Source organism: Saccopteryx leptura, chromosome 13 (assembly GCF_036850995.1).
Source record: "Saccopteryx leptura isolate mSacLep1 chromosome 13, mSacLep1_pri_phased_curated, whole genome shotgun sequence".
Lineage (NCBI taxonomy): Eukaryota > Metazoa > Chordata > Mammalia > Chiroptera > Emballonuridae > Saccopteryx > Saccopteryx leptura.
Window position 1 is genome coordinate 47,280,430 of NC_089515.1, and position 18,794 is coordinate 47,299,223.

Consider the following 18,794-nt stretch of genomic DNA (forward strand, 5'->3'; position numbering starts at 1 on the left):
GATTCCTGGCCAGGGCACACAGGAGAAGCGCCCATCTGCTTCTCCACCCCTCCCTCTCTCCTTCCTCTCTCTCTCTTCCCCTCCTGCAGCCAAGGCTCCATTGGAGCAAAGTTGGCCCGGGAGCTGAGGATGGCTCCATGGCCTCTGCCTCAGGCGCTAGAATGGCTCTGGTTGCAACAGAGCGACACCCCAGATGGGCAGAGCATTGCCCCCTGGTGGGCATGCCGGGTGGATCCTGGTCAGGTGCATGCGGGAGTCTGTCTGACTGCCTCCCCGTTTCCAACTTCAGAAAAATGCAAAAAAACAAACAAACAAACAAAAAAAAACACTGAAGAACAGAATGTATAAGAATAGGCCAGAACTTCTGACCTTTTGCTCACTGAAAAAAAAAAAAAAAGAAATGGAGAGAGGTAAAGAACTAAAGCCTGACTCATCAATCAATCACAGGTTGAGTCTCTCCAATGTCTAACATCCACCACGGCCCACGTGAAGACAGACCATCTTCAGCAAATTTTTTTTTTTTTTTATTATTATTATTTTTTTTTTTTTCATTTTTCTGAAGCTGGAAACAGGGAGAGATAGTCAGACTCCCGCATGTGCCCGACCGGGATCCACCCGGCACACCCACCAGGGGCGACGCTCTGCCCACCAGGGGGCGATGCTCTGCCCATCCTGGGCGTCGCCATGTTGCGACCAGAGCCACTCTAGCGCCTGAGGCAGAGGCCACAGAGCCATGCCCAGCGCCCGGGCCATCTTTGCTCCAATGGAGCCTTGGCAGCGGGAGGGGAAGAGAGAGACAGAGAGGAAAGCGCGGCAGAGGGGTGGAGAAGCAAATGGGCGCTTCTCCTGTGTGCCCTGGCCGGGAATCGAACCCGGGTCCTCCGCACACTAGGCCGACGCTCTACCGCTGAGCCAACCGGCCAGGGCCATCTTCAGCAAATTTAAAGCTACTTCTTGCACTCTAGTGTGAGCACCATTAACACGCCTGTGCTCCTGCAGGGCAGGCCTTCGCTGTGGGGACAATGACACGTGCAGCAGACAAGCCCAGATGACGGGGGTTTGTAAGAGCAACGTGGAGAAGCAGGGGGTTGAGAGAGAACAAAAGGGCAGAGAAAAGAAACTAACGGTATCGAAACTCACTTGTAATAACAGATTTCATAGCCCGTCCGTTTCCAGGTGGGTTTGCCCAGAAGAGCCTCCTTCACAGAATACATAGTTGGCTGCATCCCTGCGCAAAATAAAGGCAGGTTTAATCCTCTGGGGAGGAGAAAGGGGACCAAGAGTTGTCGCAGGCTGTAGTGTGGCCCTCAGTGATACCTGGGTCACAGTTCCGGGACCTGTGAGCATTACCTTTCGTGGCAAAAAGACACTTTGCAGACGTGATTAAAGATCATGAGGTGGGGAGATTATCATGGCAGGCCCTCACGCAGTCACTGGTGTCTTTATGAGAGGAGGGATTGACAAGGTTCCACAGCAGAGGAGAAGCAACGGAACTGGGGCAGACAGAAACCTGAAATACCATGCTGCGAGCTCTGACGTTTGAGAAAGGGACCATAAGCCAAGAAATGCAGGAACAGAAACCGAGAATGCACCAGACCTCCAGAGGGACTGTGACCTTCCCAACACCTTGACTTAAGCCCAGTGAAACTCCAGAACTATAAGAAGAATCCATCTGTCTTGTGTTAAGTCACAAAGTTTGTGACAGCATGCTGCAGCAGTCACACAGAGTGAATGCAGGAGTCAGGGAATCTATTTCTAGTTAGTATAAAATAGAGGCGGGATCCTGTGCTCGGAGCCAGTGGTATGGGGATAGTGAATCCTTACTCACGGCCACTTGATATACATTAGTATACGAGCCAGAAATAACAGAAATGGGTTTCCCATTCCTACAAATACTCAATATAAACCTGCGCTAGCTACTACTCAGTAGTCCCTTGAAGGTCTCCTAAAACTGACAAAGGCATTCAGGGGAATTTAAACTTTCTCTAGAGTTTCCTTTGCATATAAAAAAGTGTTGGATGGTCCTGCTGGTTTGTCTGTGACAAACAGATCAATCCATTTGCTATGGTGGGATTTAGGAGATAGTAGGAATAAATTAGAGGGCTCACCAGCCTCCAAAAGTTCCAGGCAGAGCCAGGGACACAGGAAGTGGTGGCGTGACAAGTGTGGGATTAACATCCCACGGCCAAGGTGGGACTTCGGGCTTCCCTTCTATGGTAGCAAGTTGCCGTGTGTTAACCACCATCTTGGCCCAACTGACAACCAGAACGTGCCAACCCAACTTCCAATCCTTTGGGAAACCCTCAGAGCTTCTGGTCACAACCCAAACACTCACAAGGTGACATCATCCCTGGTGTCACCCAGAAAGTCCCTGTCCCCAGGAGCTCATACCATAATTGAACTGGCTGTTGGGCTTCTCGCAGTTGATGATGTTGAAACGGTAAGGGACAGCAGCCCTCATCCCGCTGACCTTGAAGTTGAACCACTGCTGGTACTGGGTGCTGTTTACATCAGTATTGACCAGCAGGTCATACTCAAACCTGCAAAGGTGGAAGCGAGAGCACAGGGTTAACCGTCTTTAAGGCAACCTCCAGCACTGAGCATCTACGCACGTCAGGTTCTCAATGACAGATCCAAGACCCGGGGTCTCAGATGGCTGCTAAGTGATGCTTATCCAGGTCTTACAACATTGGATCCAGGCTACGGACATCCGGGGCTGCACGGGAGCGGTTCCTGGGTTCCAGGAGAGACAGTTACACTACTGGAGCATATATATTTATTAAACTGTGATAAAATTTCTAGCTAGCTAGAAAAAAAAATGCAAGTGTGCTGTTTCCCGGAGAAAATTCGATCCTATCTACTGGGATGTGCTGTTACTATTTAAAGCTTGGCATTACTTTTGAGCTTCTGTGTCCTCATACAGAAAATGAAAATAGTGTCTGTCTAAACTTTCAGTGCTGTTTGTAAAGATTAATTAATATGATGCAAGTAAATCCCCGGCAAAGCTACAAACATGAGTTAGGCTAGCAGTGCTGGGGTTGTTTATTCATTTTTTTTTTTTTTACCCCTCTTAAATGAATACAACTTCCATGCAATAAATACCGTGCCCAGACCTTAAGTATATAACACAATAAATTTAAACAAATTCATCTGGGTACACCAGCTTGACAGTTACCCAGATAAAGATTTAGGACCCCAGGAGGCTCTTAGGTGTCCCCTCCCCGTGACAATGTCTCCAAAGGCAATTAATTTTTTGAGCTTCAGCAACAGAATGAGCAATGTAGAGTTGACGTAAACATTTTTAGGGCATTTCATTTTCAAAATATTCCAGTCCCATCCCCTCGGCATGTCCCATCAGGCATTCTTCTAGAAAAGGGTGATGTTTCCGTTCTGATCCGTTCACCCTCTCCTACTCTGGACCCGATGGCGGTCACTGGATCATGAGGTTTGAGAGCTGGGGTCGAGAGCCATCAGAGCGGGCAGAGCTAGCTGACAGATTCCCACTCCTCTCTGCAGCCACGGCGGTCACCGTGCAACCAGCAGAGTGTGCCTCACTGAGAGCACTCACAAGAGCAATTCTGGGAAGCCCCAAGCCTGTCTCCAAAACTGGATCATCAAAATTCCTTGCCTGTCAGTAGGCTGTTTTCTGTAATTTGACCACTGTCCGGACCACAACCGACTCATTTGGGATTCTACGCTCTGGCCAGCGGCAGGAATGTGGAGAGAGGGAGCAGAGCAAAGCCAGCAGCTCGGGCTCACCCTGCACAGATCACTGTCCCACTAGGAGATTCCCAAGTAGGTCTTCTTTCCTGGGTGCTCTGACGTGACATGCAGAGAGAGGACCAAGGCAGTGTAAAGTAGAGCCCGAGCTGGCAAACAAGCGAGAGAAGGGGGCTGAGGACCCTCAGCAGGGTGGTCTTTCCCTCTCCGGGCCAACCAGCTCCACCTGTACTTGTTTTACATGTTGGACTTGAAATGATTCGTGTAAAAAAGTATCACCATTCATCTCTAACCCCAAAAAGAAACTTCAAAAATGACTCTTCGATGCCTGACCAGGCGGTGGCGCAGTGGATAGAGTGTCAGGCTGGGACACAGAGGACCTGGGTTTGAGGCCCCTGATGTTGCCGACTTGAGCATGGGCTCATCCGGCTTGAGTGCGGGCTCACCAATTGAGTGCAGGGTCACTGGCTTGAGTGTGGGATCACAGACATGACCCCATGGTCGCTGGCTTGAAGCCCAAGGTTGCTGGCTTGAGCCCAAGGTCACTGGCTTGAGCAAAGGCCGCAGCAAAGAATTAATGCTTTTCATCTCTCTTTCTTCCTGCCTATCTGTCCCTATCCATCCCTCTCTCTGTCTCTGTCACAGAAAACAATTTAAAAATGACTCCTCGAGTGGATAAACCACAAGTCTGAGTGACAGGAGGTTCTGAGCTCTCGCGTGTGCACACACCTCCCTGAGTTCCAGGAGCCAATGTCTGCTCAGTGCTCCCACGTGCCGGGCGCTGTTCCAAGAGCTGTGTGTGTGCTGCCTCTCCCAGCTCTGTGGTCTGGCTGATCTTCCTGACCCCCTTCTGTGAGTGAGGAAATAAAGCCATGGAGCTGGGTGACTTGCTCAAAGTCTCCTGGTTGGGAAGGGATGAGGTCGTCCTCGAAGTCTGAGTCCAGAGTCTGTGACCACCACACTGTTAACTGTCTGGACTGTGGCTTTCAGAAGTTCACCCAAAGAGGACAGATGCTATGTCTTGCCTTTCGGGAAAATGAGACACGTCATCTACAGTGTTATAGCAGAAAGAATTATTGCAAGAACAGCATTCTCTCTGCCACGAGTTTTCGTTTTATTTGCCTCCTTTCAATCTGTGCAGTCCTAGACTCTCCCTGCCTATGAAATCCTTCTGCATGAACAGAGCGCATTGGTCAGTTCCAGCAGAGAGGCAAGGTGCTGAGTGTTCCCGTGAATGAGGAGAGGCTCTCCTCTCTGTGGGGAGTCCAAGGTTTCTGTCACCTAAGCACATGGGAGCAACAGACACGGAAAGGTACGAGAACAGGGGACCCCGTGTATCCTTCCGAGTCAACAGAACCAGCACCGGCATCAATGGAGGCACCAACATCCCTGTCAGAGTGCTCTCATACCCAAACGTGGGCGCATTACTTGGAAACACAGGTGTATTCACACTGGTCACCCCTGGTCTCCACCTTGCTGTGACATCAGCTAGGGAATCCCCTAATGACATGTTGGTCGATGTTCAACAACTGACTCTCTCAGCCTTCATTTGTAGTGTTTGCCAATTAGCATGGTGTAAACATTGCCACCACAGCTCGTGTCAAGCTACCAATCAATGTGAGGTCACTACAAAGAGCAGGGAAGAGAGGGGTCACACCTGTTCTTTTGAGCTTCCCGGAACTACCTCGTTGCAGCTTCCTGTATACTTACTCACGCACTTGGATGGCTTTGCGAAGATTTCCTGACTCAAACTTGGAGGAGAACCGTAAACAACTGGTAGCAGTGTTTTGCCTGTAATGAAAGACGGAACACGCAAGCATGGGTTATTGCTGGTCCTGGGTATAGTTTTGACATTTCTAAGGACAAGCTCCCTCTTATAGATTTTTAATCCTAATGTTGCCCATGCTGACTTTCGGAGTGGAAATGATGATTGATGTGAAACACTCTCCTTCTTATTATTATTATTATTTTTTTTTACAAAGACAGAGAGAGAGAGTCAGAGAGAGGGATAGATAGGGACAGACAGACAGGAACGGAGAGAGAAGCATCAATCATCAGTTTTTCATTGTGACACCTTAGTTGTTCATTGATTGCGTTCTCATATGTGCCTTGACCATGGGGCTACAGCAGAGCAAGTGACCCCTTGCTTGAGCCAGCGACGTTGGGTCCAAGCTGGTGAGCTTTGCTCAAACCAGATGAGCCTGTGCTCAAGCTGGCGACCTCGGGGTCTCAAACCTGGGTCCTCCGCATCCCAGTCTGACACTATCCACTGTGCCACCGCCTGGTCAGGCAAACACTCTCCTTCTGAGGGCATTAGCGGGCTTCTCCACACTGCACCTGCCCCACCCCCCTCCACTGACGTTCAAGACCACCTACCAAGGCTCGTCTAAACTGAAGACAACTTTATTTATGACATCACCAGACTGTATGAACCTCCGGATATCCTCAAATATCTTGATCCTGAAAAGGAAAATCAGAAACGTTTTAAAGAATCCTCACTCCTTGCCCCACTCGGCCTGTGGTCACCTGGGAGGGGCCTTGGGAGTCATCAGAGAAATGGGAGAGAAAAGTTTAATAACGGCCCCACCTTGAGCTGAGATAGCAAGGGAGGCACTGCTCTGCCTTCCTTCTCTTTCAGTAAATGAAGCCACGTGGAGGGGAGGAGTATAGGAAGCCATGATGACGGATCTTAGTGAGAGGACTCTGACTTGAAGGAGTTTGTCAAGAGTATTTGGGTCAAGGGTGGTCCACAGACCGGTCCGCCAGAAATTCTGTGCTATTCTGCAGAAAAGTTAAACACCCTGATGTATGAAGATTATAGACCCTATGAACTTGGTCAAATCTGCCCATGCTCAGGGTGATTTCTGCCTGAGAGATCCCCAAAATAATTCTCCTAATTTTACTGGGCCCCGAGAATAAAAAGGTTGAAAACCACTGGGCTAAAGGTCTGTTAAGGTTTGTGGTTGTGTGACTAAGAGGGTCCTCAGCACGGAGACAGTTCCAGGGAGATGTCAGGGTTACTGGCTGTCCGCATCCTAAGGTCTGTTAAGGTTTCTGGTTGTGTGAATAAGAGGGTCCTCAGCACGGAGACAGTTCCAGGGAGATGTCAGGGTTACTGGCTGTCCGCATCCTAAGGTCTGTTAAGGTTTCTGGTTGTGTGAATAAGAGAGTCCTCAGCACTGAGACAGCTCCAGGGAGATGTCAGGGTTACTGGCTGTCCGCATCCTAAGGTCTGTTAAGGTTTCTGGTTGTGTGAATAAGAGGGTCCTCAGCACGGAGATGGTTCCAGGGAGATGTCAGGGTTACTGGCTGTCTGCATCCTAAGGTCTGTTAAGGTTTGTGGTTGTGTGAATAAGAGAGTCCTCAGCACTGAGACAGTTCCAGGGAGATGTCAGGGTTACTGGCTGTCTGCATCCTAAGGTCTGTTAAGGTTTCTGGTTGTGTGAATAAGAGAGTCCTCAGCACTGAGACAGTTCCAGGGAGATGTCAGGGTTACTGGCTGTCTGCATCCTAAGGTCTGTTAAGGTTTCTGGTTGTGTGACTAAGAGGGTCCTCAGCACTGAGACAGCTCCAGGGAGATGTCAGGGTTACTGGCTGTCTGCATCCTAAGGTCTGTTAAGGTTTCTGGTTGTGTGACTAAGAGGGTCCTCAGCACGGAGACAGTTCCAGGGAGATGTCAGGGTTACTGGCTGTCTGCATCCTAAGGTCTGGGAGGCTCCAGTAAACCTATGGACTCTGCATCATTTACGTGCCTTGGGTTCTGCCTGCTCCAGAGACTAAGGTCAATCTGCTAAGAAATACCCATATGCGGAGATTTAAGGCAGAAGAGAAGCCCGGGGGATCTTTACAATTTTCTCCTTGGGTTTCCAATCCTGGTCTCTGGGGCGGGAGAAGGGGAAGGGGAGGCACACAGAGGCCCCGATGCAGGAGGAAGATGTTCTTCTCTCCAGCGGGACGCTGTTGCCAGGCCAGCCCTGTGGTGCGTCCCGCAGGAACCTGAACGTGACAAATAACATGCAGGGGCCGAGGCCACAGGTGTCAGCAAGGAGCCCAAGTGGGAGCAGCTCGTGGGACCCACCGTCGACTTGCTAACGAGATGGAAAATCAGTTAATGAAACTTTCTGGTGTGCACACACCGCTCCATTGACTCAGTGCATGCACACTAAATTTTTATATTTTCAGGGAAAATCATTTTTTCCTTGGCCTTAGCAATTCTCACTTTTATCTCACTCTACTGAGCCAAAGGCAAAGCTCCCTTTCCTGAATCCTGGGACTAATCCATCACCCAGGGTCTCCTCTCAGGAGGATGCATTCTTTTTCATACAATCCTTAGTGAGGCAGAAAACCAGACTCCGAGCCAAGCCCGGTTCTAGACAACTGGGATTGTGGGAGGAAAGGACACAGCTCCTCTCCTTAACAAAGACCCGATACCAGTCTGCAGAAACAAGAAGGGAGATCCCAGAGAGTCCACACTGTTTCTATGCCTGACACTGGATTATCTTACCTGGCGTAGTAGCTGGCAATCTATGGGGTAAGGGTTGCATTAGAATCATCCAGTGATTCTTTTCCAGGAAACACATGCCTCCCCCCATGCCACAACGGTTCTTTTTTATTTTTACTTTTGGGAGAGGAAGGGCGATAGTGAGACTGACTCCCACATGTACCCAGACTGGTATCCAACTGGCAAGCTCACTATGGGTGATGCTTGACTACCGAGCTATTTTTAGCACCTGACATTGATGTTTGGTCCCAGCAAGCTATCCTCAGCACCCAGGCCATGCTCAAACCAATTGAGCCACTGACTGTGGGAGGAGAAGTGGGAAGAGGATGGAAACAGTATGGTCACTTCTCTTGTGTGCCCTGACCGGGAATTGAACCTGGGATATCCATACACCAGGCCGACACTCTGTATCCACTAAGCCACTGGCCAGGGTGCCACACTGGTTCGGAAATGTCCTAGCTGATGGGCGAGATTGTGTGTTTAGCAAAGTTTCCCAAAGGGCTTGAACATGCTCCCAACTCATGCTGACTTTTCTACAGAGAGCAGAACTCTTGTATATACCCCCCCTCGTTCCCATTAAAATATGAAAGAAGAGGAAAAACCTAGAGCTCTCAGATCAGCAGCACCATCACCTTTGGATCCCACGTTTGCGCTCCAGCATGGGCTCCGGAGAGGGGGCCGGGCAGTGCCCCCAGAGGTCAGGAAATGCCATCGTCTGGAAATCAGCCACAGACCTGGTTCCTCTGGCTTTGGCCAGGTAGACGCGGGGGTCATGGAAGGGGGCGTGCTGGGGGTGTGTCTGCAGCAGCCTGTCGATGACCTCCACAGTGTCTCTAGACCCAGTGGAATCTGAAAAGGAGTCCCTCATCCTTGGACAGGAAGTCATGTCTACATCCCAGGTGTCCTCTCTGAGGAAAGCCAGAATGTCAAAGATTTCATTTCCAGAAGAATCCACCCCGAGCCCATTGCTGTGCGCGTTCTGGTACGGGTTCATTCCGGGTCCTTTCTTGGAGGCGGGCTGCCCAGTGGACCACCCCCTCTTCACCATGCCCAGAAGGGGGGTCCGGACTGTGTCTTCTCTGTCTCGCCCCCGGGAGCTTTGGTCCTTACGCAGGTGCAGCGGCTTCGGGGACACAGCGGCAGGAATGTGGTGGTGGGCGGCGTGCTCTGCCTCTTCCGAGTTCATATCGTCTCTAGGTTTGGCCTCCAGCTCCTTCAGGTTTAAAGCAGAAAATAAGATGTCAGTGTCCCCCTCCAGGTAGAGAGTACTGCTGATCCCTGTTCGCATTCTCTGGGCCCAGGGCTAAGCACGGGTCCTCTGAGTTAAGGAGGCTTTTCCACGGGCCGCCGCTGAAAGGCCAAGCTTCAGGAGTGAAATCAATGGCAGAAGCATAGAAGCTCCCATTTGTAAGGGTTTTGGTGGGTCTCATATAATCCTATAAGCTACATGAATGCTTTCTACAACTCTGCCAATAATTTCATCTGGTGGAAGAACTCATCCCAGACACCTCACAGCACCCCAAGGCGGTGCCTTCTATTCAAGGATCATTCTGATTGTTCACAAACATGACTCAACGGAAATTTCTCCCCTGAACTTTTGACCTGCTGATGCCTTTCTGCTTTCTGGAGTGAAACAGATGACACTAACTCCCTTCTACACGCGACTTAGCTTGGTCCATTAGATATGGCTGAACTCATGATTTATTAAGAGCCATCGGCAAATCAGCAAGATCAAAAGGCAGGTCTGAAATATCGGGGGCAGCGACCACAGCAGCCACGGACCCCAGGATTAGCATCGCCAGGTGTCCAGCTCTCGGCTGGCTTCTCTGGACAAGCAGACCCCGAAATCGGCTGGCCACCGTCACTCAGGAAGCCATCGGGTCCAGCTTTCCCACTGTGACCAGGGAACCATGGAACCATCCAGAATTTTCCCTTGCTTTTTTGGCATGGGGGGACAGGGCACCTTGCCCGGCCAACAACACACAGGCAGCCATAGGTGTGCCTCCCCCTCCTTCCATCCTGGCTGTCCGGTGTCAGACAGTAGGACCCTCGCTGGCACCTGACCTTGGCCACCTTTTCCACAGTTTTGCGTAACTTTCTGCTTCTCTCTTAGAAAGATCAAGAAGCCGGTGGCTAACGGCAAGCAAGGCTTTCCATCTGGGGGCCTCAGTCTGGGCCCTGGGTTCTATAACCATGGGTCTCCCCGGGCAGAACCAGGGCGCGGGTCCCACCTCAAAGCTGCAGGAGAGCTCGAGGCACATGGCCTCATACTGGGCCAGCTCCTCCTCGGGTCGGTCGAGCCCGGGCTTGCCGCTCAGCTTGTTCACGTCTGTTTCCAAGTCATCATCCTGCAACGGGACGTTCAGACAAACACGTTACGACCAAGAAAGCCACCCCAAGCAGCATCAGGATGGGCTATCTATGGGATCCTTCACAACCCTGGGACACGGTTCCCCTGCCTCCAAATTACAGTGCTAGCTAGTTACACAAAGGACACGGTAATAGGTCAGGTTGTATTTTTTAAAATTAAAAAAAAATACAGAGAGAGATATTAATATCAGTATTGATCAGCCCTCATCATAAATGAATATTAATATATATGAAATAAACTAGAGAAGTACAATATATTAATATAAGAATTTTTATCTCATCACCACATCATCAGTATAATCATCACTATCAGATCTATCCCTGTATGGCCCTTTGCCATTTAGACCCTTCACTCTTTTCACAGCTGTTTAATGAGCACCTACTATGAGCAGTAAGGACTGAAGACTTGCTGATAATGGTACAGAGAAAGGTCCGTGCTCCCATGGAATTTGCCCTCTAGTGAGAGAAGGGACACAGTCACTAAGAAAGAAAATTAGTTAAAAAGGCGATTTTGAACAGTGATGAGCTCCATGGAAGTCACAAAAGGAGGTGACCTGGCTGTGACTGAGGCTGGGGCATGGGCAGCTGCTCAGGTTGGGTGACAGAGCTTTGCTGAGGACCCACGTGACAATCATCTCTGACTATGCAAAGACTCGGGGAGAGGACTCGCTCGCAGAAGGGGCAGGTGAAGTCTGTTTGCAGAAAGAAGATGGCTGAAGGACGGAAATGAAGAGAAAGATTCGAGAAGCAGGTGCCGTGAGCTTTATAGCCCGAGACGGAGGTTGTCACCTCTGACTACACCTGTATCCCTTCCACACGTGAAAGTTCACCAAGTCACCACCAATCTTTCCTTCTTTGGATTGAAGAGTCTCAGACTTTATTTTTCCTTCTAGATCATCATTTCATAATAGTTTAACGGTGATGGTGACTCTTCTCCAAACACGCCTGTATTTTCCAAAGGTTACAGACTCTTACACAGAAAGGACACCAGGAATCTAACCGTCCAGCCTCCTCATCGTCCCATGTCTCTCCTAGATCAAGTCATCTCCCTAATAAAACAGGGGAGAAAACTCTACCCTGTGTATGAGGAGTCCATTCGGTTGCTGAAGGAAAACCCTGGCAGTCCCAAAGATCTAGCTTATTCTTCCCTAAATCAAGTAAATGTGAAAAATAAATGTTTATGTTCCTGATCCGGGGGTGGGGGAGAAAATGCAATATTCCATTCATCTTCTGCAATTTTCCTCCAAAATGCAAAGTAAAAGAAAAATAGATCCATGAGGTTGACTTGATAACATTTTCAGACATCAGGCCCAGACTCTTTAGCCTGTATTGGAGATCCCAGCTCGCTCTTAGTCTCCCTGGCCTCCCCCACCTCCGAGGCAGCCTCTGCCACGCCCCAAGCTGGCACCAGTGGAGACACAACCAGCAAGCACTGGGAAGTGAGGCTGATGTGTCTGGAGCAAGGAGAGTCATGTAACTCATGTAACCCATGAGCTCCTGCCTAACTCATTCAGCAGGTGGCCAGGTGACCAACTCAGCTTTAGAGCAGAGGTTGGCACACTGTGGTCCCGGCCTGCGATTTTGGAAATAAAGTTTTACTGGAACACAGCCACGCCCATTCATTTATGTCTGGTCTATGGCCGACTTTTCAGGACAAGAGCAGAGTGGAGTAGTTATCCCGGAGGCCGTCTCTGGTCCTCCAAGATTCTGATCTCCGTCTCTGAACCTCCAGCATTTAGGAGGGTTCACACTTGCTTCTCTGTTTCTTATAAACACCTTTTTACTTTCCTCAGAGATGAACCTGCCTCTGTGTCCTCTCTGCGACCCACCTACCGGGTGTAGGACTCTGGGGCCCACCTCATCCAGATAATGCTTTCTGACCCTCCCTGCTCACACTGGGCCTGAGACCGACTTTGCCAAGCCTTAGGCGTGAGTTCACCAGCCTTTTGGGGGTGGCGCTCTGAACTCTGGTAGCAACAGTCCCCAAGTTCACTAGATGGTGAGCTCTTTAGGGATGGTATCATACTATCACCCTAAGAAACATAGCATGCTGCCTCCGGCTGGATTACAACCAGAAAAGCACCTGGAAGAAAGAGAAAAGGTAAAAGGGAGGAAAGAAGAAGAAAGAAAGGGAGATCTTAAATTTATTCTTTTATCCTCTTCTTCTTCAGAGGTTGTCCAAATCGAATGGTTACGCCCATGAGGAAAATCACAGCCAACGCTCATCCCGTATTAGTTAAGCCCCTTCTTCCTCATGTTGACAGAGTTCTCAATCAAGGGGCACCTAACTTTCCACTCTGAAGACCCCTTACAACTGAAGAGTTCCTTCCAATCACTCTTTCTAAGCTACTGGTCCCAATTATAAACTGAGCCTTTTTTTTTTTTTAAGTCAAATTTATTTATTTATTTACTGCCTTATTTTTTTAACTTTTTATTGAATTTTTTGGGTTCATAAAGTTATACAGGCCTCAGGTGCACAAGTCTACATTGCATTATCTGTAGAGTGTACTGTGCATTCACCACCCCAAGTCAAGCCCCCTCCGTCACATCTGTCCCCTCAGCTTCCTCCCCCTTCCTCGCCCCCACTCCTTCCTGCAGCCCCCCCACCGTGGTCTGTGTACGTTATTTTTTCTTTGCTTTACTCCCTTCACCTTCTTTTTAACCCGACCCCTTAACACCCCGGCCCTCTGACAGCTGTCAGTCTGTTCTCTGTATCTGAGTCTGTTTCTGTTCGTTTGTCAGTTCATTTTGTTCATTAGATTCCACATAAGAGCGAAATCATATGCCACTTGTCTTTCTCTGCTGGCTTATTTCACTTAGTATATTTATTATACTCGCGAGGTCCATACGTGCTGTGTCAAAAGGTAAGATTCAAATACAAAGGTCACAGGTTAAAATCCCGGGTCAGTCCTGTGACCAGAAGCACTTATTCCCGGCTTCCGGTCCCCAGTTCTTGCAGCAAATGCAGCTGGGTCCGCCGAGGAAACACGTGCTTGCCGGAGTGCGCGTTCCCTTGGTGGAGCCGAACTCCAGAAGCCGGTCCTGACTCTGAAGCTCCCCGTTTCTCTCCCACGCATGCCCTCAGCACTGGCTCTCACTTCTCCTCGGCTTTCGTGAGCGGTTTCTGGGCCCTCACCCACCTGGCCTGTGCTTCCTTCTTTCACACCTGGGTTTTTCGGTTTGTCTCAGTCCCACTCCACCCCAACGGCCATCGTAAGAAGAGTGGGGACGAGGGGGAGCATCTGAAGCACCCTGTCCCCGCTGTGCTGTGTGAGGCGAGGCATGGGCTGCGGCTTGTCCTTCCCCATCAAACACAAGGGGTGACTGACACTCTGCATTAGATGTGCAGTTCCCACAGAGCAAGCAGGAGGGGCGGGAAAGTGGCATTGATGAATGACTGCGGCAGCACGGTATTATTCAAATAATTCTGCAAGGACTCCAAGTCCTGCACTGCCAAGCTACAGCCAAGAACCAATTTTCTACTGATGGCTTCAGAAATGATTCTATTTATCAACAAAACCCTGGGAACACCAGAGGGCCGAGCAGTCTTAACCCAGAGCCCTGCCGAAGGGGAAGTGCCTTTATGTCTGCTGCCGTCATCAGCAAGGCGAGGGACCATGATGACAGAGAACTCAAAGACTCCTTCTCTCTAGATGCATAGGTAGGTGAATAGGTAAGAAAAACGGAAGAAACGAAGAGAGGAAGATGGATGGATGGATGGATGGAAGGAAGGAAGGAAGGAAGGAAGGAAGGAAGGAAGGAAGGAAGGAAGGAAAAAAGGAAGGAAGATGGACGTATGATGGATAGATGATGGATGGATGGATGAGAAATGGATGGTGGATGGATGGTGGATGGATGGTGGATGGATGGAAGGAAGGAAGGAAGGAAGGAAGGAAGGAAGGAAGGAAGGAAGGATGGATGATGGACAGATGATGGATAGATGATGGATGGATGGATGAGAAATGGACGGTGGATGGATGGTGGATGGATGGTGGATGGATGGATGGTGGATGGATGGTGGATGGATGGTGGATGGATGGTGGATGGATGGTGGATGGATGGTGGATGGATGGTGGATGGATGGGGAGCAGGTAGACAGATGGATGATGTGCAGCTGGATGCATGCACACATCTATAGATGCAGAGATATTTTTTAATTCAGGTTTCATACCCAGGATTGTTATAAAAGGTACAATTTACTTCTCAGTCTTATTATGTAGATGACAAAATTAAGACAGTATAACATAAAGGGGCTTGTTAAAGCACATGTCTACCAACAGAAATGAAGACACAATCATACCATAGCTTTACCATTATTCTAGAACAGTGGTTCTCAATCGGGGTGATTCCGCTCCCCAGGGGGCGTTTGGCACTTCCTAGAGGCACTGTGGCTTCACTACTTGGGGGCACCTGGTGGGTAGAGGCCAGGGATGCTGCTAAACATCCTACAATGCACAGACAGCCCCCTCCACAAAGAATTAGCTGGTCAAAGTGCCAACAGCACGAACATTGAGAAACGCTTTTCCAGAAATATAGGCAACACGCGGCATCCCACAGCCGGTGTGTCAGCCAGGTTTGACTGGAGCCCAGCCCCGCCCGCCCCTTATGCACTGTCCGTGGCTGCTTTTGTATGCTGATGGCTAAGGTGAGGGGCTGTGAGAGGGACGTGGTCCACGGAGCATAAAGCAATTGCCCTCTGACATTTTGTAGAAAGTTTGCTGGCCTCTGCTCTCTCACATAGGTCATTACGGGTTAGAGGCCAAAGGGCACCGCTTCCCTGCGGGCTGGAGGGCGTGCACAATGCCACTCGGGTTAGAGGCCAAAGGGCACCGCTTCCCTGCGGGCTGGAGGGCGTGCACAATGCCACTCGGGTTAGAGGCCAAAGGGCACCCTTCCCTGCGGGCTGGAGGGCGTGCACAATGCCACTCGGGTTAGAGGCCAAAGGGCACCCTTCCCTGCGGGCTGGAGGGCGTGCACAATGCCACTCGGGTTAGAGGCCAAAGGGCACCCTTCCCTGCGGGCTGGAGGGCGGGCACAATGCCACTCGGGTTAGAGGCCAAAGGGCACCGCTTCCCTGCGGGCTGGAGGGCGTGCACAATGCCACTCGGGTTAGAGGCCAAAGGGCACCGCTTCCCTGCGGGCTGGAGGGCGTGCACAATGCCACTCGGGTTAGAGGCCAAAGGGCACGCTTCCCTGCGGGCTGGAGGGCGTGCACAATGCCACTCGAGGCAGCAGTATCCACACAGACTCCGAGGTCAATGAAACTAGGCAGCGCATCGGTCCCGCATCACCAGCGTAGGGAGGGGGATGTGGGGAGGCTGGGAAGATCTACTAGAAAAAGTCTACTAGAAAATCTTTCTGTGGTCCCTTTGCCTGAATGTCATTCACACATTAAATACACCTAACCCTAAGCATTTAAGTGTCCCCTGTAAGGCTCACAGAGATAAAATATAAAATGTCTTCGTAACGGGCAGCCTCTGACTTTACAATGACATGTTGCGCGGGCATCCCAAAGTGACACTGTCTGGAAACCGAAACGGACAGCTGTCCCTGACTGAGCACAACCATCTGTCCAGCATGGAGGTGGCCACACCAACCTGAGTCCTCAACCTTCGCCCTGGTCTGAGCTAACTAGAGAAAGTGAAGTAGGCCCTGGTCAGACGCGGGCGTGGAGACCATTAGCAGCGAGAGCTGGTGCACCTACTTCCTCCTTCGCATCTTCCGAGTCAGAGTCTTTGTCCTCTTCTTCATCGCCCTCGTCCTCGAAATCCTCTGGGTGGGGAAGAAGAGGGGCATTGCGTGAGGCTTCCCCTTGCTCTTGCATTTGGGTTAGCACTTCTCCCTCTCACAAATAAGGAGCTCGCGACTAAGTGCCCAATATCCCAACATGTCCCAGGGCTTATTTAAGGCGTGCGGAAGCGTGTGCATACAGGCCCGCGAGAGCACTCTATCGTGATGTCCAACTGCTGTCCAACATCGAGTGCAAAGTGTGTGCAGAACGAAATGACCCAGGAGTGCCCTTCTGGCCTCCCCCACCCAATGCAGAACTTATGGCGCCAACATTGCCACAGGATAGAGATCACCTAGGTGCAAAGTCTGGTGCCCCATGACTGACTCCCTAATTTTTTTTTTTGTTTTTTTTTTTTTGTTTTTTCATTTCTGAAGCTGGAAACGGGGAGAGACAGTCAGACAGACTCCCGCATGCGCCCGACCGGGATCCACCCGGCACGCCCACCAGGGGCGATGCTCTGCCCACCAGGGGGCGATGCTCTGCCCATCCTGGGCGTCGCCATATTGCGACCAGAGCCACTCTAGCGCCTGAGGCAGAGGCCAAGGAGCCATCCCCAGCTCCCGGGCCATCTTTGCTCCAATGGAGCCTTGGCTGCGGGAGGGGAAGAGAGAGACAGAGAGGAAAGCGCGGCGGAGGGGTGGAGAAGCAAATGGGCGCTTCTCCTGTGTGCCCTGGCCGGGAATCGAACCTGGGTCCTCCGCACGCTAGGCCGACGCTCTACCGCTGAGCCAACCGGCCAGGGCCTTGACTCCCTAATTTTGATGTGGAGGAATTTATTTAAAACCAAAGTCCACAGACACACCCTGGGCTGGTACAGCAAAGTGACACCTCCAGAAAAGTCTGTTTCTTAGAAGGAGGATGGGATTGGAAAGCTCTGGGCTCTTCTAACAAGTCTTGAAGTCAAATACAGGCAGTCCCTGGGTTACAGACGAGATAGGGTCTGTAGGATTGTTCTTAAGTTGGAATTGTAGGTAAGCTGGGACAGGTATATTTACCTATCAAATACAACTTGGATGTGTGTCCTAACATAGTATTTATTTTTACCTTTCTCTGCATATAAATACTTAAACATCTTCAAACCTACAGAACCCATCTCATCCCTAACCCAGGGACTGCCTGTATTCTAATATGACTAGCATGAGGTTTTAAATAGCAAAAGTTTTATTTCAATTTTATCCTTCGGGGAAATTAATTCCAGTAGCAGTCAGTCCAGTGGAGGGACTGGATCATGGGATTGTAAATAGATTTGTTTCTTTTTAATTAGCTGAGATCACTGTGCAGGCCTTCACCAGCTACCAGGCAAAGTGGCAACAGTCAATAATTACAGACAAAATAAGAGAGCTTGGTATCTGATCACTCAGGATATGAAAACCTTGCTTTTACATACATGTTTCTAATGAGGTTACTGGCCAATCACAGTTGGCCAGTAAAAGAACCGACTGTCCTTTCATCTACATTCATCTGAAATATTACCAAAATGTGACCACTTGTTGCGGAGCCCAGAGACCCCGTGGACTGTACCTTCAGCAGGAGCGCGCGGCGGCGCTGAGGGGAGGCTCCCGCGGGCCGGGAAGGCGTAGGCACTGCTGGCCGCCACCAGGGGCAGGGGACTCTTCGGGTAGCACTGCCTCAGGACCTGAAGCGCGACGGAGATGACGGGTTCCAAGCTTCTATCGTCCAGAGCGTTCTGAACAAAGGGAAGATTATGTCAGACACAGCGTCTTGTGTAGTGTCCCTTTGTTGTGACAGTATTTCAGGTGACAAATGACACATCGGCGACCTGGACAGTAAACACTCCGCATGCAGAATGTCTAATGTGAACGTCGCCGTGTCGCATTTGGTCTCGTGTAGAATCTGGCCCGGTGTATAAATGGAATTTTTCTTTCTCTTTTCACAGTCCTTTGCCATGGAAATAAACTGAGTCTGACTGTAAACCTGGGTCTTCCAAGGGACGCCCCCGAGAGGACACGTGGTCCGGGATGGCTGGGGGGAGGGAGGGGGGTGTCTCGTTTGGCGACCCAGGTGCCACTGTAAATGACTGCCCAGATTAGAGAATGAGGAGCTCCCATCCCTGAGGGAAGTCGTACTTTGTCTCCCACCGGCCACCCAGAGAGAAAAACAGAGAGGAAAGGATGAGTTATGAAGTCAGAAGAAGAGACTAAGTGAATCCCAAGCACCTACATTGAATAACAGGCCTCTTTGCAAAGCCCACAGTATTGACCCCTCTCGGGACCCACCCAAAACAAAGAAAACTTGGGTTTTGCAGATGGAACATTTTGATACTGATGGAACGTGACAGGAGGCTCCTTTGCAGACACTGGAAAATGGGAGAGTGAGTTTCCTGCATTGAGGGAGAGGGAGCTCAGAGGAGCTTGGTTCTCTCTCTGGTCATTCTCTTCCGTCTCTTGGGAA

At 50.3% G+C, this 18,794-nt stretch overlaps 1 protein-coding gene across 4 annotated transcripts in view; it reads right to left on the bottom strand.

The window, feature by feature from the left end:
* AGBL1 (AGBL carboxypeptidase 1) overlaps positions 1-18,794 on the bottom strand; it is an 822,308-nt gene that overhangs the window by 671,080 nt on the left and 132,434 nt on the right. For all 4 annotated transcript variants that reach the window (XM_066355294.1, XM_066355295.1, XM_066355296.1 and 1 more), the window contains 8 exons: positions 17,904-18,069; positions 16,296-16,363; positions 10,453-10,569; positions 8,854-9,434; positions 6,097-6,180; positions 5,431-5,511; positions 2,392-2,540; positions 1,141-1,228 (listed from right to left, as the gene is read on the bottom strand). In XM_066355294.1, coding sequence (XP_066211391.1) covers positions 1,141-1,228; positions 2,392-2,540; positions 5,431-5,511; positions 6,097-6,180; positions 8,854-9,434; positions 10,453-10,569; positions 16,296-16,363; positions 17,904-18,069 — 1,334 coding nt within the window. The remainder of the gene's footprint in view (positions 1-1,140; positions 1,229-2,391; positions 2,541-5,430; positions 5,512-6,096; positions 6,181-8,853; positions 9,435-10,452; positions 10,570-16,295; positions 16,364-17,903; positions 18,070-18,794) is intronic.